The sequence below is a fragment of the Crinia signifera genome, chromosome 2 (genome assembly GCF_055691185.1).
Source record: "Crinia signifera chromosome 2, ASM5569118v1, whole genome shotgun sequence".
Taxonomy (NCBI): Eukaryota; Metazoa; Chordata; class Amphibia; order Anura; family Myobatrachidae; genus Crinia; species Crinia signifera.
The window spans coordinates 24,956,133-24,981,399 of NC_139218.1; the positions used below are offsets into that span (position 1 = coordinate 24,956,133).

Below are 25,267 nucleotides of genomic sequence, written 5' to 3' on the forward strand. Positions count from 1 at the left end.
ATTTTGTTGAAGGTGAGTGGCAGAATTAGAGCGGCGGGAGAGGAAGATAAGCCTGGCTGCAGCATTGAGGACAGATTGGAGAGGAGCCAGTTGGGATTGAGTGAGGCCGGTGAGGAGAACATTGCAGTAGTCGAGCCATGAGATGACCAATGAGTGGATGATCAGCTTAGTTGCACTCTGTGAGAGAAAGGGCCTGATGCGAGCAATGTTGCGTAACTGGAACCGGCAAGAATGGGCCAGGGCTTGGATGTGGGGTGCAAAGGAGAGGGAGGAGTCAAGAGTGACACCCAGGCAGCGGAGTTGGGAAACGGGGGTGTTACGGTGCCCTGGAGACAATAGCGGGTTCCAGAAGGCGAGATGATCAGGGGTGAGCCCGCAGCCGGGACCGCCGGTTAGGACGGCCACAGCGGGTCCTACACTCACTCTGTTGAGTCCCCGTGGCAGATGGCAAACCCCTGCGGAGCTAGGCTTCACCTGTGGCCGCCGCGTCCGAAGGAGCGAGTTAGGCCCGCTCCGACCCCGATGCAGCCAGGTCTTATGTAATGACAAGGGGTAAGTGATCGCCACGGGGTATCCCAAGAGGATAAGCTGACTAATGGACCTAACTGGAAAAAGGCCCCTAACTGCCGGCACCAGGCCAAGACGGGGAGTGCGACCAAGTCTCAGACACCAGCAGATGGAAGGGAGTCCCCAATAACACACCAGAGGGACCGTGACTCCCAAAGCAGGGATCTGGATGAAGAAGCGACACTCCTGCCTAAACAGAATACTAATGACAGATAGGGGCAAGGGAACATATACCGAAAGACGGGGATAAAGGAGGCAAAAGAGAGGAAACCAAGGATTATCCCACGGAGGGGCTCAGCCACGGAGGGCCAGGGAACCAAAGAAGGAAAAGACCCGGGCTCCACTGGAGCACTTACGTGACCCACGGAAGATGGAGACTGTGGGTCCGATGCAGGCTCACAGGCTGAGGATGGAATTCAGCAGAGGAGTCCAGGGAAAAGCAGGAACAATAAGATCCACAAGAGGACACAAGCTGGCAAGCTGGGAGACCAGGAAGGCCGAAGCGGAGAACCACAGCCAGGGAGTCTAGGACCAGGGACCTAGAGGACCGGAGGGAACAGCAGTATGCTGGGGAGCAATAAAGCTATGACTGGCGTCTGTGCCCAGCAGACGCCGGCTATTTATTCAAAATTCGCGCCGCCTGGCGGAAGTTCGGGGACGTTGCCTAGCAACGCCCCGACGCTTAGCCTCCGCGTGAGGCTTGGGACGCTGCCTGGTAACGTCCCCTCGCCGCGTCAGATGACGCTGCCTCTGCCGCGTCAGATGATGCTGCCGCGTCAAATGACGCTGCACCCGCCGTCCGTCCGGGTGCAGGGATTCCAGGACGACGGCGTGTAACAGGGGGAGATGATGGTGTTGTTAACAGTGATAGACATATTAGTAGGGGGCATAGCTCTGGGTGGGGGAAAGATAATGAGTTCGGTTTTGTCCATATTCAGCTTCAGAAATCGCTCAGACATCCAGGTGGAGATGGCAGAGAGGCAGTTGGAAACCTGAGAGAAAACAGTGGGGGACAGATCAGGAGAGGAGAGGTAGATTTTGGTGTCATCCGCATAGAGGTGATATTGGAGGCCAAAGGAGTTAATGAGTGCACCCAGAGAGGAGGTGTACAGAGAGAACAGAAGGGGGCCAAGGACGGAACCCTGAGGGACCCCGACAGGAAGGATAGAAGGTGGTGATGTAGAGCCAGAGGCAGAGACTGAGAAGGAACAGTTGGAGAGGTAAGAGGAAAACCAGTTGAAGACTGTGCCAGAGAGGCCAATGTTTTGGAGTGTGTGGAGGAGGAGAGGGTGATCCACAGTGTCAAAGGCAGCAGATAGGTCCAAAAGGATAAGCAGGGAGAAGTGACCCTTGAATTTGGCTAACAGCAGGTCATTGGTGACTTTCACTAGGGCAGTCTCAGTGGAATGAAGTGGGCGAAAGCCAGATTGAAGGGGATCAAGGATGGAGTGGTAAGACAAGTAGCTGGTGAGACGCCTGTAAACCAACCATTCTAGTATTTTAGAGGCAAATGGCAGAAGAGAGATAGGGCGGTAGCTTGTGGGAGGTAAAGGGTCCAGGTTTGGTTTTTTAAGAATAGGTGAGACCAGAGCATGTTTGAAGGGTGAGGGAAAGATGCCAGTAGAAAGAGATAGGTTAAAGAGGTGAGCAAGGTGGTAGCAGCCAGTGGGGGAGAGGGAACTGAGGAGACGGGAGGGGAGAGGGTCCAAGGGACAGGTAGAGGGGGGAGAGGATGAGATGAGGGAGCGGACTTCCTCAGCTGTAGTAGGGCAGAAGGATGACAGAGTGGGGTAGTTGGAAGGGGAGGATAATTGGGGTGGGTGGGCAGCAGAGGGGGTATGGTAGGAGATATCATGTCGGATTATCTCAATTTTAGAGAGGAAGAAGGAGGCAAAGTCAGTGGCAGTGAGGGATGAAGGGAGGAGGGGTGGTGCAGGATGAAGTAGAGTGTTGAAAGTTGAAAGAGACGTCGGGGATTGGAGGAATGGGAAGAGATGAGAGATTTGAAGAAAGATTGTTTGGCAGAGGAGAGAGCAGCGCTGTAGGAGGAGAGAATAAACTTGAAATGGAGGAAGTCTGCCAGAGAGTGAGATTTCCTCCAGAGGCGTTCAGCAGAGCGTGCACATTTTTGCAAGAATCATGTTATTTTGTTGTGCCAGGGTTGGGGTTTAGAGCGTCTGAAGGGGACAGTGTGGAGGGGGGCTACAGAGTCTAGAGCAGAGGTGAGAGAAGAGTAATAGAAAGAGGCAGCCTGGTTGGGGCAAGTCATGGTTGAAGGAGGAGAGAGGAAAGTCTCCAGGGAAGACAGGACAGTAGGGATTAAGAGACCCGAGGTTACGTCTGGTGACTGTGGGTCTGGGCAATGAGGGGAGAGGGGAGGATGAGAGGGTGAAAGAGAGCAGATTGTGGTCAGAGAGTGGGAAGGAAGAATTAGAGAAACCAGAGAGATTACAATGGTGGGTGAAGAATAGGTCAAGGGAGTGTCCAAGATTATGAGTGGGGGTGGAGGTCCATTGAGAAAGTCCAAAGGAGGTGGTAAGGTCAAGCAGATTAGAGAAGTCACCGAGGATGATAGAGAGGAGGTCAGAGGCAAGAAAGTGTGGAAGCAAAGTTATCAAGGAAAGGGGAGCAGGGGCCAGGGGGGTGGTAGATTACAGCCACAAGGAGGTGAATAGGGTAGAAGAGGCGGATAGTGTGTACCTCAAAGGTGGAGAATGTGAGGGAGGGCTCAGGTGGGATGGCGCGGAAGGTGCAGTTGGGGGAGAGGAGGATGCCCACTCCTCCACCCTGGCGGCCATCAGGTCTGACCGAGTGTGTGAAGTAGAGGCCTCCATAAGAGAGGACAGCAGGGGAGGTAGTGTCAGAGGAGGAGAGCCAGGTTTCAGTGATGGCGAGAAGGTTAAAAAAGTGGGAGATAAAGAGGTCGTGGATAGTTGGGAGCTTGTTGCAGACTGATCTAGCATTCCAGAGAGCACAGGAGAAAGGAAGGGAGGGGACAGGTGAGATAGTAATTAGGTTGTGTGGGTTGTGGGTGCGTGTGAGAGGTGTGGAAGTTGAGAGGGGGTGAGACCTGACAGCGAGGACTGGTATGGGACTGGATCGAGGAGCCATATTTCTATGTAAAGTTGTTTAGAGTAGTGATATAGAATGAGGTTGGAGTGGCCTAGAATGAGTAGTGAGAAGGTGATATACTGGAAGCGTGGAGAGCCTACAGGAAGTATAGGTAATGTATAAGTGAGACAGAAGCAGTGTGTGACAGCACTTAATTCAGTGTGGAGATCAGTGTCCAGGTTGTTCAGACTGTAGGTGATGTTGAGTCAGGTAAATCACTGCAGTATGTTGAGGTTTGGGGTTGCAGATGGACCATGAGTGGTAGTGGGCGGACAGAACTTCCAGGCAGTCATAACCTTTCTCCTAAACATGCCACAGAATTAACATCTGTTGGCCCCCCATGTGTAAGGTACTGGTGATAGCGTGTGTAATCCCAGTCCTGTTACCTGGGCAACATCTGAGGATGCCAGCTGTGGAATGTCATTTCTATCGTCACAAGTCTTCTGGATGTGCAGGAACGGCATAGGGACGAGTGTGACCCCATCAGTGACACACAGGCACTGCAAGGAAGTAAAATACCAGAATTATAGACCGGAAAATGTCTGTATAAATCATGCTATGTAAATTCCTTACGCATTTCACTCAACTAAAATGATTTGCTGTCCTCAAACCACCCATGATCTATATGGTGGACTGCTACGTCCCCCTTTATGTACCTCAATCTGCCTACCCTTAACCCCCCCCCCCACCTCCCTTCTTTGTTCTTCTGTACCCCCCCCCCCCTCCGTTTATTTTTACACTCAGTTGAAAAATCACTATTTCAATAAAAATGTTGATGCAAAAAAAAAAATATGCCAAAAATAGACGGCTCCATACGACATCAAAAAATACGAATCTCAAAAATACAAAAAGAGTTAATTATACTCCAGAATACGAATGTGTAAATGATATACAGTTGTGTTCAGTCGTATACAAAATATGAATACGACTGAAACATAGTCGCATTCTTAGCACATTTTGCCCATAGTGTTAATAACTCCTGGTTAATTTCCACCGAAACATTGTTTAAACTTACATAGTATTCTTCTCCTTCCAGACGTTCTTCAACAATTAACGTTGCAGTTGATTGTCCCAAAGTCCAGTCCTGCGCAAAATACTTATGTTTCGTTACATTAAACAAAATATTCTTGCTTTTTTAAAATGTTAAATTAAATCTCATATCTGATAAGAATACGGCTGAAAAGCCTCATTAAACATTGGCAGCGCTAAAGAGTTCAATATTTTGCAGAGCAAATCAAACCTGTCTCTATAGCCTTGGGCAGTGAATAGTGAAGTGATACGATTGTAATCACAGACTAATATATTTTCAAATTTACTTGATTCAGATCAGCTCACAAGTGGAAAGGTTAGAAACAATTTCCATCTCTACAAACTTTTCCTGCAGTTAATTACATCTATAATACCCCTTTCACACCGCACTTGTTAAACGGTATATTGCCGTTTTTTTTCCATTTTAAAACGTTTAAGGCTGCAGTGGGAAAGCGCCAGAGTTCATTTACCGGTTAAAGATAACCGGTATTTCAAAACGTTTAAAAAGCAGAGTCCTACACGTTTCAGAGCCGTTTTTATGCAGTGAGAATGGCTCTGAAACGGTATTTAGTAAAATCAACAGATTACAGACCTGTGATAGGCTGTCCCCTGCATTCTGCCTTGAAACGTGTTCAGGGGTTTAAACGGGTTGCCTGATGTGAATGGTATTTAAACGGTATTTAAAACGGTCATCTACTGCAATGTGAAGGCTCAGTCCCGTTTTAAATACCGTTTCAAAATACAGTTTTTTAAAACGTTTAGGCAGTGTGAAAGTGGTATAAATAAATAATTTCCAATGTACCAATCATTTTGTTTATTGTGTGTAACTTTTTACTGTTTGTTTTCATGTTTGCTGTATATCAAAACTATTCAGTGTGTCGTAAAAAGTGATATAATTATTCAATAGTGATGTCACCATCTACAGATTATAACTGATAAAACTGTGCAAGCAACATAACCTTTATTGCATTCAGCAGGGGTGGGGAACCCTGGGCCCGGCTCCAGCTGTTGTTGAACTACACATCCCAGCATGCCCTGCTACATTTTTTGCTATATGCCAGACTATGATAATGGGAACAAGCTCAAAGGTTCCCCCTCATTTTTTAAATTCACCTAATTTCATTAACATATTTTTGTTTGGTTTAATATATTAGGTCAACAATATCTAGGTTGACCCCAAAAGGTCGTCATGCACAATGTTGACACTGTAAAAAGATTGACACAACAAAGAAAAGGTCGACACATGAAAAGGTCGACATGCATTTTTCCATTTGTTTGGTGTCAGTGTCGACACCTTAGAACATAGATTCCCCAATGAATGTAATGCATCCCATCGGGCCTGGTGCCTTACTGCGCTCGGCACACTTTACCGTTACCGATTGGAGTCAACATGGAAGTATGAAAAAACTCACATCGATGTTTTCATGTGTCAACCACAGTGATTTTGACCTTTTGACTGTGTAGACCATATGTATGTCAGCCACAGGGTGCCTACCTGCTGACTGTTGACTAGACATGATCTATCGGCCATTCCTGACACTATTTTGTTGAAGTGTAAATGTAGGAACTTACTTGTGTCAGCTGCTGGACAGCTCTGCAGGCCTCATCTCTGTCCCTGGTGATGTACAGGTCTCTTCCAGGTGTCACAGCGCTGGCCTTTACTACCAGCGCAGGGAAATCTGCACTGTATCAAGGAAACAAAGAGTTCACAGTTCTGTCCACTGTATAAGTCTGTGACTTCCTGCTGCCTCCATTGCTGTCCTCACATCATGTCACTGCTCCTGTCACATGCGGCCTTCTGCTTACTAACACATCACTCACCTCCTGACATACTCTGTACTGCTGGGGGACCCTGCTCCTTCCACTATATAACTCTCAGTCTGTGGCTTCCTGCTGTCTCCATTCCCCTCCTCACATCATGTCACTGCCCCTGTCACATGCAGCCCTGACCTCACTGACACATCACTCATCTCCTGATATACTCTGTGCTGCTGGTGGACCCTACTCTTTCCACTATATAATTCTCAGTCTGTGGCTTCCTGCTGCCTCTATTCCCCTCCTCACATCATGTCACTACTCCTGGCACATGCAGCCCTGTCCTCACTGACACGTCACTCATCTCCTGATATACTCTTTGCTGCTGGGGACCCTGCTCCTTCCACTATATAACTCTCAGTCTGTGGCTTCCTGCTGTCTTCATTCCCCTCCTCACATCATGTCACTGCCCCTGTCACATGCAGCCCTGTCCTCACTGTGGGCGAGATGTACATAGGGTAAAATGCGGTGAAACCCCCGTTTTACCGCATTTTCCTATGTATTAAAACCCGGCCGCACTGTTACCGCATAATAGGGTATCGCCACCTTTGGGTGGCGATACCCTATAGTAGGTTATGGGCTTCTTTTGGCTGCCCGCCGCCGCAAACCCGCCAACCCCCCTCTCCCCCTCCCTCTGGCTTACCTGGTCCAGGTCCTCCTGGACCCGGAATGTAACACCTTCCTCCCCCTAGTGACGCAGCCGGACGTCCTTCCGGCTGCAGGGGGAGGATGTGGCACCGGGGACAGCCTGCTTAGCTGTCCCCGGTGTGAGGGGAGCAGGAGGCGGCAGGGAGGTGATGGACACCCCCCACACCACATTCCAGGTATCATGGGGGGCCTCCGTCACCGCATCGTGGCGGATGGGCGTCGAAGGGTGGCGATGTATATTAATACATCGCGCCCTGATACATCACTCATCTCCTGCTATACTCTGCACTGCTGGGGGTCCCTGCTCCTTCCCCTATATACGTAACTCTCTCTCCTGTTGCCTCCATCCCCCTCCTCAGAATCTGCTGAGACTGGTGTTTCCTGTTTAACCACCACTCACCGCCACGCTGATCAGCCAATCAGCTCGTGTCGTTTTTCAAAAACAGCCTGTAACATGGCAGTTAGGAGCATCTGACTCTAAACTTAATAAACTGCAAATTTACTTCCTGCCTCCAGCAATGGTTTTTTCTCTCCTCATTCAGTAGACCCCTGGCATTTTACCCTCCTCTTGTAGGAGCCGGACTTGAGGCAAAGCCTAGGGGTAGGCTCCCCTGACAGGGTTTGTAGGGAGCTGATTAGCAGGATAGTCATAGAAGGGGTGTCAAAGGAGAGGGTCATAGGGGGAGGGGTTTAACGGGGTGTTGGAAGGGTTTATAAGCAGGGTTCAGGCGGGAAATAGGGGTCACTGGGAGAATTTTTCAACAGCTAAGCAGCTCTGGCATCTCCCATGGCTTCCCCAGGCGACGCTGATGCGGAGGTATCCGCTGCGCTTGCTGCCCTTAGGGAGGCAGCGGGCACTAGAGGGGCTGATTGGCTGCAGCAGCAGATGTCCGGTCTGCTGGGGGGACTGGGAGCAGCAACGCAAGAGGCTGCTTCAGCGGGCGCACGGCCTCGGAGGTCTAGGCCTCCGGAGCGCTTCAGCCCATCGGTGTCCCCCAGGGTTCAGCGCCGTTCACGGAGCCCCGTCAGGGACCCTCCAGGCCGGGCTGCGGGCCGGGCACCTTCCGCCCGCAGGACCAGGTCTGGGAGGAATCCAGCTAGCAGACGGAACCCTCCGCGTGGGGGGGATCCCCCCCCCCGTGCATGAAGATCCGGCGGTGCGGGGTACTGGACCTGGAGCGGCGGGGCATGCGGCGCATGCCGCTGCCCAGCGCGGGGTGAGTCGTGCCAGGGGGGCAGACGTACGGGCTGAGGAACGCAGGCCTGGTACACGGAGCGAGCGGCGCCCATCTGGCTCCGCCTCCAGTGAGGTCACGCCGGCTGGCGCTGTACCTGAGGGTCGCGATGACAGGAGAAGAGAGATGCCACCGGCAGCAGATGATGGAGAAGTACCTGGTCCTTCCACATTGGCTGGGGCCCGTCAGGACGCTGGATCTGCGGCTGCTGGGTTCACAGCCCCCAGGCAGCCTGGTGAGTCTGTCTCTATGTCTGTTAATGCTTTAGCGCAGAGTCAGGGGGGGGGGAGGGTTAGCCCTCCAAGGGGAGATGAGCAGGGGTTTTACTGAATTGTTGAGTGGTTTTGCAGATTGGTTGGCTGGTTTGCGGCAGGGGGCGGGGCCGTCCCCGGCGGCGGCGTGGGTGCCGCAGAATGCGGGCACACCAGCCAGCAGTAGCGTGCCAGTCAGCAGTAGTGTGCCGGTTAGCAGTGGGGTGCCGGTGGCCGGCAGTGGGCAAAGCAGCAGTAGTGCAGGGGCACAAGGGAGCAGTGGGGAGACGCAGGAAGAGAGTGGGAGGCTCAGTGACACTGCAAAAGGGGAGGTGTATGTCTGTTTTGAGGGGCCATTGGGGGCCCACCTGAAGCAAGAAGTGAGGGAGAAGATTTGGAAAGGGGAATACGTGGATATATTTTCACTGCCCCCTTTGGAGCGTTTTAATCTGGATAGGCCCCGTAAGGAGGAGAAGAAGGAGGAGGAGGAACGTCGGCGGTATCGGCTGATACCGCGGTCGTTCACGAACTGGTTACAAGCATTTGCTATTTTAGCTAGCGTGATTGGGGAAAAGGCACCTGACAATTGTTCAGGTTTGTTTTGTTACATGGATGCGATAGGGGAGGCGTACCGTGTGTATGGGGGCCTGGCTTGGCTCCGGTACGATGAACAGTTTAGACAGAGGAAGGCGGTGCGCCCTAACATACGTTGGGACCATAAGGATATTGCTTTATGGTTAAAGGTGACGGCTCCCATGAAAAGCGGGCAGCCCTTTCGTGGGGACGGGGGGGGGCCGAGGGAGGCCACAAACGGGACGGCCATGCAGAAGGGACTCTGTTTTGCCTTCAACGACGGGTCATGCCGGTTTGGGGCAAAATGCAAATTTAAGCATGAATGTTCCTCGTGTGGAGGGACCCATGGTGCAAATAAATGCTTCAGGGGGAAGTCACGGGACGGTAATTCAAAAGGGGGAGACGCCGGTTCGGCTGGAAAGGATGCTGGGCTATCTACGTAGATATCCCGACCAGCAGACAGCCGCGTTGTTGGAGGAGGGGTTTAAGGAAGGTTTTAAGATACCTTCCGACGTGCGGGTTTCAGGGGTTTTTAGGAGGAATTTGAAGTCCGCAAGGGAACACCCAGAAGTGGTTCAGGATAAATTGTTTAAGGAGGTACAGCTGGGTCGTATGGCGGGACCTTTTGGGTCGCCACCATGGCCAGATTTGATAGTCTCACCATTAGGGGTGGTGCCTAAAAAGGAGGCGAACAAGTTTCGTCTTATACACCATTTATCTTTTCCAAAAGGGGCGTCGGTCAATGATGGCATTGACCCCGACATCTGCTCGGTGGTTTATACATCGTTTGACGCGGCTGTTCAGTGGGTGAAGCGGTTTGGGAAAGGGGCCCGGTTGGCAAAAACTGATATTGAATCGGCATTTCGTTTGCTGCCGGTTCACCCAGCTAGTTTGCGTTTGTTAGGATGTTGTTGGGACGGGGAGTTTTTTGTTGATCGATGTTTACCGATGGGTTGCTCCTTGTCGTGTACTTATTTTGAGGCCTTTAGTTCCTTTTTGGAGTGGGTGGTTAAGGATGTCTCTGGGTGCAGTTCAGTTATTCATTACCTAGATGACTTCTTATGTATTGGTCCTGGGGGGACTGGGGTATGCGACTTGTAGTTGAGGACGGTTGAAAGGGTGGCGGCAGACTTTGGGGTCCCGCTTGCACCTGGTAAGACAGAGGGCCCTGCGACAGTGATCAGTTTTTTGGGTATTGTCATTGATACCGAGAATATGGAGTGCCGCTTGCCCGAGGAGAAATTTCTGGGTTTGAAGGCTGAGGTAGGGAGGGCATTGCTGGTGAACAAAATTAGATTGCGGGAATTGCAGTCCTTGCTGGGTAAATTGAACTTCGCGTGTCGCATTATGCCTATGGGCCGCATATTCAGCAGGAGGCTGGCAGCAGCGACAGCAGGGGTGGTTCTTCCTCATCATTTTGTCAGATTAGGTAGTGAATTGAAAGGTGACTTGCGGGTATGGGCAACATTTTTGTAGGCTTTTAACGGCAGAGCTTTGTGGATGTCGGACGCATGCGTGGCCACGGAGCTAGACCTCTTCACAGATGCGGCCGGGAGTGGCGGTTTTGGGGCATATTGCCAGGGACATTGGTGTGTAGGCCGGTGTCCTGAGTCTTGGGTGCAGAGGGGCATGGTAAAAAACTTGGCATTGTTGGAGTTGTTTCCTATTTTGGTTGCAGTAGTGGTTTGGGGGGAGTTGTTCCGCAATAGGAAGATTTGTTTTCACTGCGATAATTTAGGGGTTGTCATGGCCATTAACCAATTATCGGCATCTTCACCGCCAGTGGTCACTATTTTGCAGCAGTTAGTATTGGAATGCCTGGCGTTGAATTTGTGGGTGGTGGCGAGGCACGTCCCCGGTGTCTCTAACGGTATTGCGGATTCTTTATCTCGTTCACAGTGGGAGGCGGACAGGGAGGGGACCGGGTTCCCGAGTCGGCTCTGGGATCTGCTGGACGGGTAGTTGACCAGTTCATCAGGGAATCTTTGGCCCCGAATACATGGTCGGCGTATAATCAGGACTGGCGGAGCTGGTTGGAATGGCGTGAGGTAGCAGGTTTGAAGGAGGATGACGATGAGTTGGCCGTTCTGTTATATATAGGCCATTGTAAGGAGATTGGTTGGTCAGTGGCAAAAATCACGCGCTGCGTGGCGGGCTTGGCTTTTGGGTTTCGTGCAGGCGGTAGGCCTGATGTCACTAAGAATTTCCTGATTGCGCAAGCATTGAAAGGTTGGAGGAGAGGCCATGTGGTACAGGATCAGAGAAGGCCGGTTTCCTTTCAGTTGTTGCAGAATATGGGCATGAAGTTAGGGACGGTTTGTAGTTCCAATTTCGAGGAAAGGTTGTTCGGGGTGGCCTTCTCGCTTGCCTTCTTCGGCGCATTGCGGATAGGTGAGCTCGTGAGTCCAAGTGTGTCCAGGCCGGGGGGCTTGTTGGAAGAGGATGTAGATTTATACTCGGATAGGGTGGAGCTATTGGTGAGGAGGTCAAAGACGGATCAGTTAGGGAGGGGGAAGAGGGTAGTTCTCTTCTCAGTACCAGGGTCGGATATGTGCCCGGTGGCACGGCTAAGGAGGTTTAAGGAAGTCAGAGTGGGCAGGGGAAGTGATCCTTTGTTGGTGCATGCAAATGGGTCTTTTTTGTCACGGTTCCAGTTCACAAGTGTGTTTAGAGCAGTCCTGCGGACGTTGGGCCTCAAGGGGGAGGAATACGCTGGTCACTCTTTCCGTATTGGGGCCGCAACTGAGGCTGCTAGAATGGGGTTTGGTGATGAGTTAATTAAGCGTATTGGGCGGTGGGAATCGTCTCGTTTTCGTTCTTATGTTCGCTTAGGGGATTGTTGAGGTTGACTGCGTGTTTTTCTGTTTTTAGGGCAGTCTCCGTGCCTGATTTGGATTTTAGGACATTCATATGTCTTTTGGGGAGCTTTACGGGCGGATGTCAGACCGAACGGCCGCCAGCTGGGTTTGGATATAGAGGAGGCATTGGTCCGCTGGCTGGGGAAGCGCGGTATGGTATGGAGTGGAGTGTTGCAGGAATTTCACCGTTTTGTTCGGCTCGATAGGGCTCCCGATATATTAGTGTTGCATGTGGGTGGGAACGACCTTGGGGGCAGACCATTTAGGGAGTTGATACGGGATATCAAGTTTGATCTCCTGCGTTCATGGGCAATGTTTCCGGAAGTGATCACGGTTTGGTCGGACATTGTGCCACGCCAATATTGGAGGGATGCAAGGTCGGCTGACAAGCTCAATAAGGCACGGATTAAAGTTAACAGGGCGATTGGGCGTTTTATGGCCAGGAACGGGGCTGTGGTGGTGAGGCACAGGGAACTGAAGTCTGGTGCCGGGGCATTTTGGAGAGGGGACGGTGTGCACCTGAATGCTGTAGGGATAGATATTTGGTCTTTGGGACTACAAGAGGGAGTTGAAACAGCGTTCCGGATGTGGGGGGGGGCGCACGGGGTTAAGGGTTTAATCCCGTGCTTGGTGGCGGAGGGGGGTCCTCGAGGTTAGTGGCATTGAGGCTTAATTATGCGGCGGGGAGGGCCCCATGAGGGGGCTGGACTCCCCTGGGTGAGGTTAAGTAATGAGCACTGGGTGTTGACAATTGGTGCCCTCGAGCCAATCGCTATCGGCTGGGGGTAAGAACTCCTGGAAGTGCTTGAACGTGTGGATAGATTTATTGGGGGCCTCGGGGACCACCTCCGTGGGGAATGTTTTGGTTATTGTTAAACTTGTATTGTTTCAATAAAGATGGCCGCTGTGGCCAATTTTATCCAACAGGAGAGTTGTGTCATTTTTGGGTGGATATATGGGCACAGCGATTAGACAATACCCTGTCATGTAGGAGCCGGACTTGAGGCAAAGCCTAGGGGTAGGCTCCCCTGACAGGGTTTGTAGGGAGCTGATTAGCAGGATAGTCATAGAAGGGGTGTCAAAGGAGAGGGTCATAGGGGGAGGGGTTTAACGGGGTGTTGGAAGGGTTTATAAGCAGGGTTCAGGCGGGAAATAGGGGTCACTGGGAGAATTTTTCAACAGCTCCCACCCACCCTCCCTATTTTTAGAAGGTTTTAGGTGAAATAATTGATAGAATGTCTTTTTGTCACAGTGGCCTGTGCGGAGGGGGGTCCTCGAGGTTAGTGGCATTGAGGCTTAATTATGCGGCGGGGAGGGCCCCATGAGGGGGCTGGACTCCCCTGGGTGAGGTTAAGTAATGAGCACTGGGTGTTGACAATTGGTGCCCTCTAGCCAATCGCTATCGGCTGGGGGTAAGAACTCCTGGAAGTGCTTGAACGTGTGGATAGATTTATTGGGGGCCTCGGGGACCACCTCCGTGGGTAAGGTTTTGGTTATTGTTAAACTTGTATTGTTTCAATAAAGATGGCCGCTGTGGCCAATTTTATCCAACAGGAGAGTTGTGTAATTTTTGGGTGGATATATGGGCACAGCGATTAGACAATACCCTGTCACGTAAAATATTCTGGTATATTAGAATTACAATGTCTAGGTCTACAGTCAAAAAGTCAACCCCTATTGGTCTGCAGTAGTGTGGCCAATCCCGGGATCGGGATCGGCGGGATCCCGGGATTTAAGGCCAAAATGTGCGGGATTTGAATCCCGGGATTGTAGTCCCCAATCCCGGGATTTCGGGATTTGTTGTACCTTAATTAATGTAATCACCAGCGCCGCCATCAGATGCTCCGTGCTGCGCTACTCGGCTGAGCGGGGCCGGGCTGAGCGCTGCGTGCTCTGCGTGACGTCAGAGGTCGCGGCGCAGCCTCATCATCAGTCCGCCCCTTCAGCTGCTCTGCTCCCCCGCCCGCCATCTTAAGCGCGGAGGAGGACGCCGGAGCCGCGTGACAGGCAGCAGCAGGCTGCAAGAGTCTGGGACTGGGGGGGATCGTCGTGCAGCACGATGCTGGCCACAGACAGAAAGCTGCTGTAGTGGAGGAGCCGCTGCACTTGAAAGCACTAGCAGACCCCCATACAGAATGTTATGCTGCTGAAGCTTGGCTGGTGAGAGGAGTGGAGGACTTTCTTTGGGGAGCTGCTGAGTGGGCCAGAGGGCTTCCCTGTGGGCTGTGGGAGCCTCAGCCAACCCCTTATTGACTGGGCCCTGCAAGAAGGAGGCGGAGCCAAGATTGACATTCTGCTGCAGGTGGAACTGTATCCCAGGCCCAAACTGAACAGGACTGGACACCACGACCTGACCCTGGCATCACCCAACACCCCCCTGTTCTTTTGGAGAAGTTGAAGGGGCTGGTGAGTTTGTGAATATTTTATATTTTATTATTTTCTTTGCTAAAGCCCCGTACACACTGGGCGACTTTCATGTGAAAGCCACTTTCACGTGAAAGCCGCCCAGTGCGTGTACGGGGCAGCGTTGACTGTCAGTGCTGCTGCGCACTCCGGCATCATCTCTGCTGGCCGATGCTCATCTGCTGGTAGCGACTAGCGAGGGAGTCAGTGGATGGCTATAAAATAACTTGGCAGGGAAAAACGCTCAGTTTGTAAGCACTGAACGTTTTTCAGCCCAGCTATTTTCCCCATCATCATGAGTGCGGCGTGCCATACACACTGGGCGACTGGGCATAATCACCCAGTGTGTATGGACTATTAGTCTTTTTATTGAAACAAATTCTGATTTTTATAGTGGAAAAAGTACAGAATAAATAATATTTTCATTGGCCAACTCAATCCCGGGAATCCCGGGATTGAGATTTTTTTTAATCCCGAATCCCGGGATTGAAAAAATGACACGGGATTGGCATCCCTAGTCTGCAGGGTCAAAAGGTCAACATGATCAAAAGGTCAACAGTTAAAAGTTTGACAGGGTCAAAAGTTCAACAGTCATAAGGTTGACATGGTCAAAAGGTCGACATGTACACAAGGTTGACATGGAACATGTTGACAAGAGTTTTTACAGTTTTTGGGTGTCTATGGCACACTATTATATTCTCCCACCGCGCCGTAGTGGATGGTAAGGTATGAAATACCGCCTGTCCACACAAAAAAAAACAACAACATGTTGACCTTTTTTATATAGACCTTTTCCATTCTAACTGTCAACCTTTTGACCATGTCAACCTTTTGACTGTCGACCTAGACACTGTAGATTGAATGACTGCATACTCTCGTGAAGTATGGCGACCACACATGAGCTTGTGGCTTCCTCATCAACAGGTTAGTAAATAGTTACAGTACTTCTCTAGCCTGGCTATGAAGCAGTTATAGTACTTCTCTAGCCTGGCTATGAAGCAGTTACAGTACTACTCTAGCCTGGCTATGAAGCAGTTACAGTACTTCTCTAGCCTGGCTATGAAGCAGTTACAGTACTACTCTAGCCTGGCTATGAAGCAGTTACAGTACTACTCTAGCCTGGCTATGAAGCAGTTACAGTACTTCTCTAGTCTGGCTATGAAGCAGTTACTGTACTACTCTAGCCTGGCTATGAAGCAGTTACAGTACTGCTCTAGCCTGGCTATGAAGCAGTTACAGTACTACTCTAGCCCGGCTATGAAGCAGTTACAGTACTGCTCTAGCCTGGCTATGAAGCAGTTACAGTACTACTCTAGCCCGGCTATGAAGCAGTTACAGTACTTCTCTAGCCTGGCTATGAAGCAGTTACTGTACTACTCTAGACTGGCTATGAAGCAGTTACAGTACTGCTCGAGCCTGGCTATGAAGCAGTTACAGTACTACTCTAGCCCGGCTATGAAGCAGTTACAGTACTGCTCTAGCCTGGCTATGAAGCAGTTACAGTACTACTGTAGCCTGGCTATGAAGCAGTTACAGTACTACTCTAGCCTGGCTATGAAGCAGTTACAGTACTACTCTAGCCTGGCTATGAAGCAGTTACAGTACTTCTCTAGCCTGGCTATGAAGCAGTTACTGTACTACTCTAGCCTGGCTATGAAGCAGTTACAGTACTGCTCTTGCCTGGCTTTGAAGCAGTTACAGTACTACTCTAGCCCGGCTATGAAGCAGTTACAGTACTGCTCTAGCCTGGCTATGAAGCAGTTACAGTACTACTGTAGCCTGGCTATGAAGCAGTTACAGTACTACTCTAGCCTGGCTATGAAGCAGTTACAGTACTACTCTATCCTGGCTATGAAGCAGTTACAGTACTACTCTAGCCTGGCTATGAAGCAGTTACAGTACTACTCTAGCCTGGCTATGAAGCAGTTACAGTACTGCTCTCGCCTGGCTATGAAGCAGTTACTGTACTGCTCTAACCTGGCTATGAAGCCGTTACAGTACTACTCTAGCCTGGCTATGAAGCAGTTACAGTACTTCTCTAGCCTGGCTATGAAGCAGTTACAGTACTACTCTAGCCTGGCTATGAAGCAGTTACAGTACTACTCTAGCCTGGCTATGAAGCAGTTACAGTACTACTCTAGCCTGGCTATGAAGCAGTTACAGTACTGCTCTAACCTGGCTATGAAGCAGCTACAGTACTGCTCTAACCTGGCTATGAAGCAGCTACAGTACTACTCTAGCCTGGCTATGAAGCAGTTACAGTACTACTCTAGCCTGGCTATGAAGCAGTTACAGTACTACTCTAGCCTGGCTATGAAGCAGACAGCATCTTACTAGGTGATGTAGCTGCAGGCTTTGTGGGGGTCCGTGAAGGACTTCCCCCTTGCAGTCGGGATACTGTGCCTCTGCATAAATTCCTTGCCAATACTCTTGTTAGCCTCCAGCTGAGCCGCCTTCGCAGTGGGACCAAAACACCTCACTCCAGATCCCAACAGATCATCGATGAGCCCTTGAGGGTGGAAATGAAGTACAGACATTATGTCCATTCTGCAACAAATCATCTATTCTACATCATAATGAAAATATCACGTTATGCAAACAAAATAAGCATTAAAGGCTCTGTACGTTATACAGAAGGTACCCTAGATAATTGCTGTGGGTACAGTTGATAGATTTAGAGCACTGTGACACGAATGTGTTTCAGCCTCCTTGTCAGCATCTGTCAGTGTCTGTGTGTCAACATGTCAGCATCTGTGTCAGCGTCTGTCAGTACCAGTGTGCTAATATCCGTGTGTCAGAGACTGTCTGCATATCAACATCTGTATGTTGGCGTCTGTGTCCGCTTCCATGTGTCAGTATCTTTGTGTAAGTGTGTCAGTGGCTGTCAGTATGTCAGCATCAGCATATGTCTGTCAGCAACACCACCCCTTTCAATTGACCACATCTGCTATTCTAGCGCACACACTATACTGTCTTCTAAAATGGTCACTAAATCCCTTTCATATCTCCACAACCCCACTTCACTGGGGGTGTAGAACTAGTCAATTTGCTCTTAGTGCATAGGTTCCCAAACGCAGTCCTCAAGGCACCCCAACGGTCCAGGTATTAAGTATATCCATGCTTGGCCACAGGTGACTTAATTAGGAACTCAATCAGGCTGATTTAACCATCTGTGCTGAGCCATGGATATACCTAAAATCTGGACTGTTGGGGTGCCTTGAGGACCGTGTTTGGTAACCTCTGCCTTACTGTCAGTTATGTCAGGGATCACTTCTGTTTGTCCACAATTTGACTATTACATTGGTCATAAATAATTTAAATTGGTCATTGACCACCAATCCAGGGCACTCCTGCAAGTCCCCCAAGGCACCCCAGTGTGCCACGGCACATCGTTTGAGAACCACTGGTCTAGATAGACAGTCAATAGGTTGATGCTAAAAAGGTCAAAATGCAATTGGTCGACAGGATCAAAAAGTCCTCGAAAATGTCGACATTGACAAACAGTGGACTGGAAAATTCGACTTTTTCATGATGACCTTTTCAACATCCTTCGACCTTTAGACAATGTCATCCTTTTGCTCATCTGCATGCATGTCATGCATACACACTGAGCGGCTTTCCCCCTGCTCGGCACCGACGGAGGGGGGAGGACGGCTTTCCATTGCGCAGAGCTATGCAAAGCCATCCTCAAAGGCTTTCCCGGCGATGTAGCGGGAGCGCGCAGCAGCGCTCATTGCCGGGCCATACACACTGGGCGGCTTTGAGCTGAAAGCCGCTCAAACCTGCTGTTTTGTGCGGCTTTCAGCTCAAAGTCGCCCAGTGTGTACGGGCCTTAAGGTGCCCATACACTAATAAGATATGGTCCTTTTCACACGATTCCAACCCATCTTGCTGATATAATAATATACATTATTTAACAAAAAGCAACAATGTGCTCAAATTAGAATTTCACAACATCCAAAGTATGAGATATTATATAATTACCAGCAGTGAGCAGAGAAATTGGGCTGACCAGCACCAGGCCGATGTTGTGGTCTTTGCAGAACTGCTTCAGGATGGCCGGGTTACTGGTTAGCACGGCTGCGGGATGGAAAACACCAGGAAGAATGAAACTGTTCCCACCATTCATAAACACGCCATACGTTTATATTCCTCCCTGTGACGCTTATTTATTCACAAGTACATACCCTTGCTGTGTCCATGTCGACTGTGTTGACATTCATGTAAAAAAAACAGTGAAAAACCCCATGTCGACATTTCAACTGTCGACCTAGACAATGTCGAACTAATGACCTGTCGAACTAATGACCTTTTGACCTAGACCCATGTCGGCCTTTTCCCATGTCTACCTAATGGTGTTGACCTAATGACTGTCGACCATCATGCTGTAGACCAAATGACCGCATCCCGGTGACACGGCATATACTATTATTAACCCCTTCCCGACACATGACGTATATATACGTCATGAGTCGGTTGTGGGGGAATCAAGCCAGCTCACGGAGTGAGATGGCTTGAAAGAGAGCAGGTAATGGCTGTATATTACAGCCAGGTACCTGCTCTCACGGCCACGAGCGGCGAGTTCGCCGATCGTGGCCGTTTAACCCTTTAAGCACCACGGGCAAAGCGCCCGCAGTGCTTAAATAGCTGATCGGAGGGGGGGGGCGCCCCCCTCCTGCGCCGATCGGGGCCCCCCGCGGCGAGATCGGAGGGTGCCGATCCGTTGCCATGGCAGCCAGGGGTCTAATGTAGACCCCTGTGCTGGCCATGTCAGCATACCTATTACATCCTGCCTGAGGCAGGATGTAATAGGAAGTGCTGAAAATCACTATGTTCAGCCATAGAGCTCTATGGCTGAACCTAGTACAGGCCAAGTGGTCAAGTACACTAGGGGGCCTTGTAGTAAAAGTAAAAAAAAAAAAAAAAAAAATAAGTTTAAAAATAAAAAAAAAATAAAAAAATATTAAAAGTTCAAATCACCCCCCTTTCCCCATTTCACAAATAAAAATAAATAAAAAATAAAAAAATTAAACATATTTGGTATCTCCGCGTTCCTAAAAGTCCGATCTATTAAAATATAACATTAGTTATCCCACACGGTTAAAGGCGTAAACGGAAAAACATTCCCAACGCTAAAACTACGTTTTTTGGTCGCATCGCCTACCCAAAAAAATGTAACTAAAAGAGATCAGAAAGTCGCACATATCCCATAATGGTATTAATTAAAAAGTACACTTCAGCCCGCAAAAAATGAGCCCTCACCCAGGTCCGTAGGTGGAAAAATAAAAAAGTTATAAACCGCAGAACATGGCGACGCGACGCAAATTAGAAAAAAACGTAAAATTTTCTATTTTTTTTTTAGTGGTAAAACGTAACGAAAACTATATAAGTTTGGTATCACCGGAATCGTAACGACCCATAGAATAAAGATAACCCATCATTTTAAACGAACTATGAACTCCAAAAAAAACGTAACCAGCGCAAAATTGTGGAATTGCGTTTTTTTTCCTTTTTACCCCACATTGAATTATTTCCTGATTCCCCAGAATATTATACGGTATAGTAAATGGTACCATTAAAAAGTACAACTTGTCCCGCAAAAAAAAGCCCTCATGTGTCTATATAGCCGGAAAATTAAAAAAGTTACGCTTATTTGAACGCGAGGAGGAAAAAAAAAAATTAACAAAAAACGCCCGGTCGGGAAAGGGTTAATAACATGAAATGATGTATTAAATATCGTACCCTACCTACCTGATTTACATACCTTTCCACTGCCCACTGTGCCTTCTTGCCCGGGTGCAAATAACACCAGTTTCACAAGGACAGATTGCGCCAGCTTCCGACAGAGACTTTCCTCGCAGGCACCACTGCCAATCACCAGTATCCTGTCCGCCATGATTCTGTATATGATAGGTAATGACTATGAGAAGCTGCTTAAGAACAGGGTTGCCGACTTTCAAATGCTCCTCTCCAGGAGAAGCTCGGAGAGGAGACTTTCATTACCCGTTCGGGGGGCGGGGCTTGACTGTGACGTCATTAAGCCCGGCCCACTTTACGGGAAATAGTCGAAATCACTGATCTCCATGGAGGGGGTGGGGCTAAAATGACACGAGTGAGCCGTTTTAGCTCTGCCCCCTCTTCTGAGACCCGCGGATTGCGGCATTTAAATGCCGCGATCGGGGGGCTCAGTGGGGGTCCCCCTGATTCCGGGAGGGTTGCCCACCCTTCCGGAGGGCCGGGAGGGGGACCCGATTTTCGGGAGACTCCCGGTAATTCCGGGAGGGTCGGCAACCCTGCTTAAGAGGTCATTCATATACTACACCTTCATGTTACGGGCATCAATTATGTAATATGCAAATATGGGTCATAATTAAATAGATTTTGTTCATGAAAGATCCAAATAATTGGCAACCAGTCATCGCACCGGAAACAATGCCATATCCGCACAACCACACAATGCCTGGTCCGATCATACCAGGGACGGAATACAAGGCCTAATTCAGATCTGACTGCTAAGCAAATTTGTTGTCAAAATGGGCAAAACCCTGCTGGGACCTGATTCAGACAATTGGCAGTTTGGGCGCAGAGCATTGCCGGTGGAAGAGGTGATGTGGACTGCGCAGGTGTGCGATAGAGTCACCCACCCCTCTTCAGAGTCCACGATTTGTGGCACTAAGCTCCCTGAGCAATATATATTTAAATGTTAGAAACTATAGAACATTGTCCCTACCAGACAAGTTATTGGCACAGTACTGGGGTGTGGATAATTAGATAGATATGAATGAAATTTAATAGGATGAGAGAATCAGAAAGTGAGAGATTTGGTAAGAAATCTTAAGGTTTTTTTTTTTAAAGTGGCAATCATTTACACTGCAAAACCAGTTTGATTTTGCAGTGTAAATAATTGCCGCTTTAAAAAATGAGATTTCTCACCAACCAAATCTCTCACTTTCTGATTCTCTCATCCTATTACATTTCACCTTGTATATCTATCACCCGGAACCACAGTACTGCATCCTGCGTCTGGCTCAGTAAGGAGAGCTCTACAAGTATTGTATAAGTGTAATGTCCCTTTAAATAGCGCCAGGGGTGATTGTACTGTAGAGAAGAACCAAAACCTGGCACCATAATAAATAATAATGAATGTGACCTTTGTGATCTGCATCCAGCACATTCCCTGCCCTTTCAGTTCCCCGATGTGACTGCTGTATGGCAATCACTGTGTCTGTCATCAGCTTACATAAATCAGTAGTGCGCCATTAACATTTTGTTAAATGGTAATGAAAATTCTATGGGCAAACACGTGACTTAACTACTAGGACATATTTCTATATTGACTGTATATACTGTATATTAGTGAAACCAAAAAATTTGAATTTGTGTACAACGTCCATAGCAGGAAAGGTATAACAAAGATATATTGATTTTTAGGGCATCACGGATGGTGTAATGGTTAGCATTACTGCCTCACAGCACTGAGGTCATGGGTTCAATACCCACCACCATGCGGAGTTTGTATATTCTCCTCTTATCCGCGTGGGTTTCCTCCGGGTACTCCGGTTTCCTCCCACAATGCAAAAATATACTGGTAGGCTAATTGTCTTCCAACAAAATTAACCCTAAAATGTCTTTGTGTGCGTGTATATGTGGTAGGGAATATAGATTGTAAGCTCCACTGGGGCAGGGACTGATGCAATTGTTCAAATATTCTCTGTAAAGCTCTGCGGAATATGTGTGCGTTATATAAGAAACTGTTAATAAATAAATTTAAAAAAACCAAAGCAAAACACATAAATCATACTTGCCTACCCATCCAGAATGGGCGAGAGGCTCCCGAAAATCGGGTGGTGGCTCTCCCTGACCCCCCCCCGGAAATTTGGGCAAGACTTCCGCATCCTCCCCGGACCCATGCATCACCCCTGGCCGCAGAGACATAAATATAACATACACACATAAACATAATAAAACATATTGGGGCGTGCGGGGGCGTTCGTGTGGGCAGCGTTAAAATTACATGCAAAGCTGCGAATGACCTCCACAGAGCGATCCGTGCTCAATTTCTAAATGATCTAGACAGATCTGTGTGTATGACCCCATATACACACACACACACACAAACATAAACAAGGCATAACATATACACACATATACCTCGCAAAAACCACACACACAAACACATATAAACAAAGCAGAACATACACTGGCATAGCAGCACATATACACACACATAAACATAGCAGAACATCTGCGCACACATATATAGCTTGGCAAGCCTCCCGCACTCTGCCAGACCCCCGCAACTCCCCGGCGTCGGCTTTTAAATACCGCAATTTGCCGCTTTTCTAAAATGATGCAAATTGCGTCACTTTAGCACCGCCCTTCCAGAGAACCCGCAAATTGAGGTATTTGCGGTACTGGAGAGGGGGGGCTTGATAGCGTTGAGATCAGGCCCCGCACCCCGAAGTGCTGCTGATAGTCTCCTTTCCGGCTTCTCACAGAGAGGAGACTCTAATAGCCAGATACAAGGAGATGCAACGTTCATACACTTAAGCTGTGTACACACGGGGCGTTAGGGGCTGAAATCACTGGATTTCAGTGATTGCCAGTGATGGGAGTGTGCCCCGGCGATAAATCGCCGGGTGCGCGCTCCAGTTTTCAGCCCCATTCTAATCGCTGGTCGCAGGAGCTTGCAGCTGATTACCTCTGCGGCACCGCCGGCAGAGGTTCCCTTTCATCAGCGACCATCTCTGGTCGCTGATGAAAAGGAGAAACTGAGCAATATATGGCTAAGCAATATATCTCCCCCGTGTGTACGGGGCTTTAGGGATGAATTGCGTGCAATGCCCATGATAGAGTGTTCATCTCAGACCTACAGTAAAGGCCCCCATACATTAGGCCGACTTGTCCTCAGGACAAGTCGGACCCAATTCTCCTGTGAGCCGCCCGGGAGCTCCCCGGGAGGCTCACATACAATTTGGCACTTGATGAGCCAAATTTGACATGTGATAAATCGCTTGCGATTTATCACATGTCGGGGAGCAGGGGGCGGCGGTCAGGTGCAGGGGGGCGGCGGTGATCCTCATCAGGGGGAGCAGTGGGGCGGGCAGCGGGTCCCTGAGCGCTTGGCTGGCGGCACCGGCGAGTGCTGACCTGGCCGGGGCGGTGTGATGATCACAGTCTCTCTCTCATTCAGCAGCGCTGCGGGAGCAGTGGGACGGGACGCGCAGTGGCGGGTATTAGATTTTTAAAAAACCTGTCAAATGACTGGCCGTTCTCTGATTGTATCAGAGCTCTCAGCCAATCAGAGAATGGCCAGTCATTTGATAGGTATTTTAAAGATCGTCCCTTCCCGCAGCGCTGCTGAATGAGAGAGAGACTGTGATCATCACACCGCCCCGGCCAGGTCAGCACTCGCCGGCGCCGCCAGCCAAGCGCTCAGGGACCCGCTGCCCGCCCCACTGCTTCCCCGGTTGTCTGCATGCATATGCCTGTCAGGTGGGCAGGCATATGCATACAGGGAGGTCGGACGTGATCGTACATGCTGACCGTCCGACCTCCCTGATCCGGTCCGATGCGCACGGGACCGCGGATCGGATCAGATATCAAACACCCGCGATTTTGGGCCGATTTCACCCGGTTATTGGCCCAAAGTGCCGAAAGTGGATGAAATTGTCCCAAAATCGCATAGTGTATGGGGACCTTAACACCAGCATTGCACAGTTTATAATGTGCTCCTATGGGTCTGCAAACTTATATGCACTGTCCAATTTAGGGGCCAAATCGGTGCAATTATTAAAAAATTATTAGTACAGTTAGAAGCAATGACAGTTCCCTTGCCAGTGTTCCGAGGATATTGCAACAGCCCATTGCGAGAATAACAGCAATCCCCTCCTAATTATATCAACCCCCTATGCTTGGCCATACAGTCAACTGCCAGGAGAGAAGGGTGATGTTGGGCATATTCATGATCACTGATGTGAAAACAATAAGAAAATTATAAGTTGCTCATTGCACACTGTCATATTTGACTGAACACCCTGCACACACCTTGTCATACAATAAACACACTGACCGGTTAGTAGTAATATATATAATTGCAAACATTTTGAATCAACTATATTATATAAATAAAATATGTTGGGAGAGGTATCAGACTTTCTACAAAGGTTGCAAAGTTGCCCATACCATCCAACCAGATTCTTGCTGTCATTTATCTAGCACATTCTATAAAATGATAGGTATAATCTGCTTGGTTGGGATGCTCTGTGAAATCAGAGGTTAGACCCCGGCAGACTGACACATACTCACAGCGGATCTCAGCAGCCCATCACTCGGTGTCTCTATGTAATCGGTGGGAAGAACATTCACAGTCCCCGGTTCTGCTCTGGCTGATGGAAATATTAGCTGACTATTGACTGCAGCTGTTTTATAGCCTTCAGATATCGGACTATTACAGCCTGGGGGGTAACGGAACATACCATGATCACTCAGGGTGTCTGCTCTCCTATGCAACTGATTTCTAGGTTTAAACTCTTCATTTAGTTTAATCTTGGAAAGAAATAAGTAGTCATGTACAGTACATGTCACCAGCCTCTTCACAGGGATAGGGTTGTGAAATGCCCACACAGAATTACAATGAGAAAAGCAGATGTGTGAAGGGCAAAAATAAAATACAGAATCCAAAGACAAACAGCATGCATGCCAGCAGGTTACTGGTGCCCACTGGGGATGCCAATCCTAGGGCATTCTTTCAATCACGGGATTGAATGTACTGTGT

At 49.2% G+C, this 25,267-nt stretch overlaps 1 protein-coding gene across 2 annotated transcripts in view; it reads right to left on the reverse strand.

Moving 5' to 3' along the window:
• The window catches only part of LOC146059506 (trifunctional purine biosynthetic protein adenosine-3-like), a 63,180-nt gene extending 38,253 nt beyond the window's left edge, over positions 1-24,927 (reverse strand). For both annotated transcript variants that reach the window (XM_083171797.1, XM_083171796.1), the window contains exons 1-7: positions 24,799-24,927; positions 20,242-20,390; positions 18,475-18,570; positions 16,825-16,999; positions 6,280-6,391; positions 4,694-4,762; positions 4,065-4,178 (exon numbers count right to left, since the gene is read on the reverse strand). In XM_083171797.1, the coding sequence (XP_083027923.1) occupies positions 4,065-4,178; positions 4,694-4,762; positions 6,280-6,391; positions 16,825-16,999; positions 18,475-18,570; positions 20,242-20,386 (711 nt within the window). In that variant the 5' untranslated portion in view covers positions 20,387-20,390; positions 24,799-24,927. The remainder of the gene's footprint in view (positions 1-4,064; positions 4,179-4,693; positions 4,763-6,279; positions 6,392-16,824; positions 17,000-18,474; positions 18,571-20,241; positions 20,391-24,798) is intronic.
• Between the last annotated feature and the right edge of the window lie 340 nt (positions 24,928-25,267).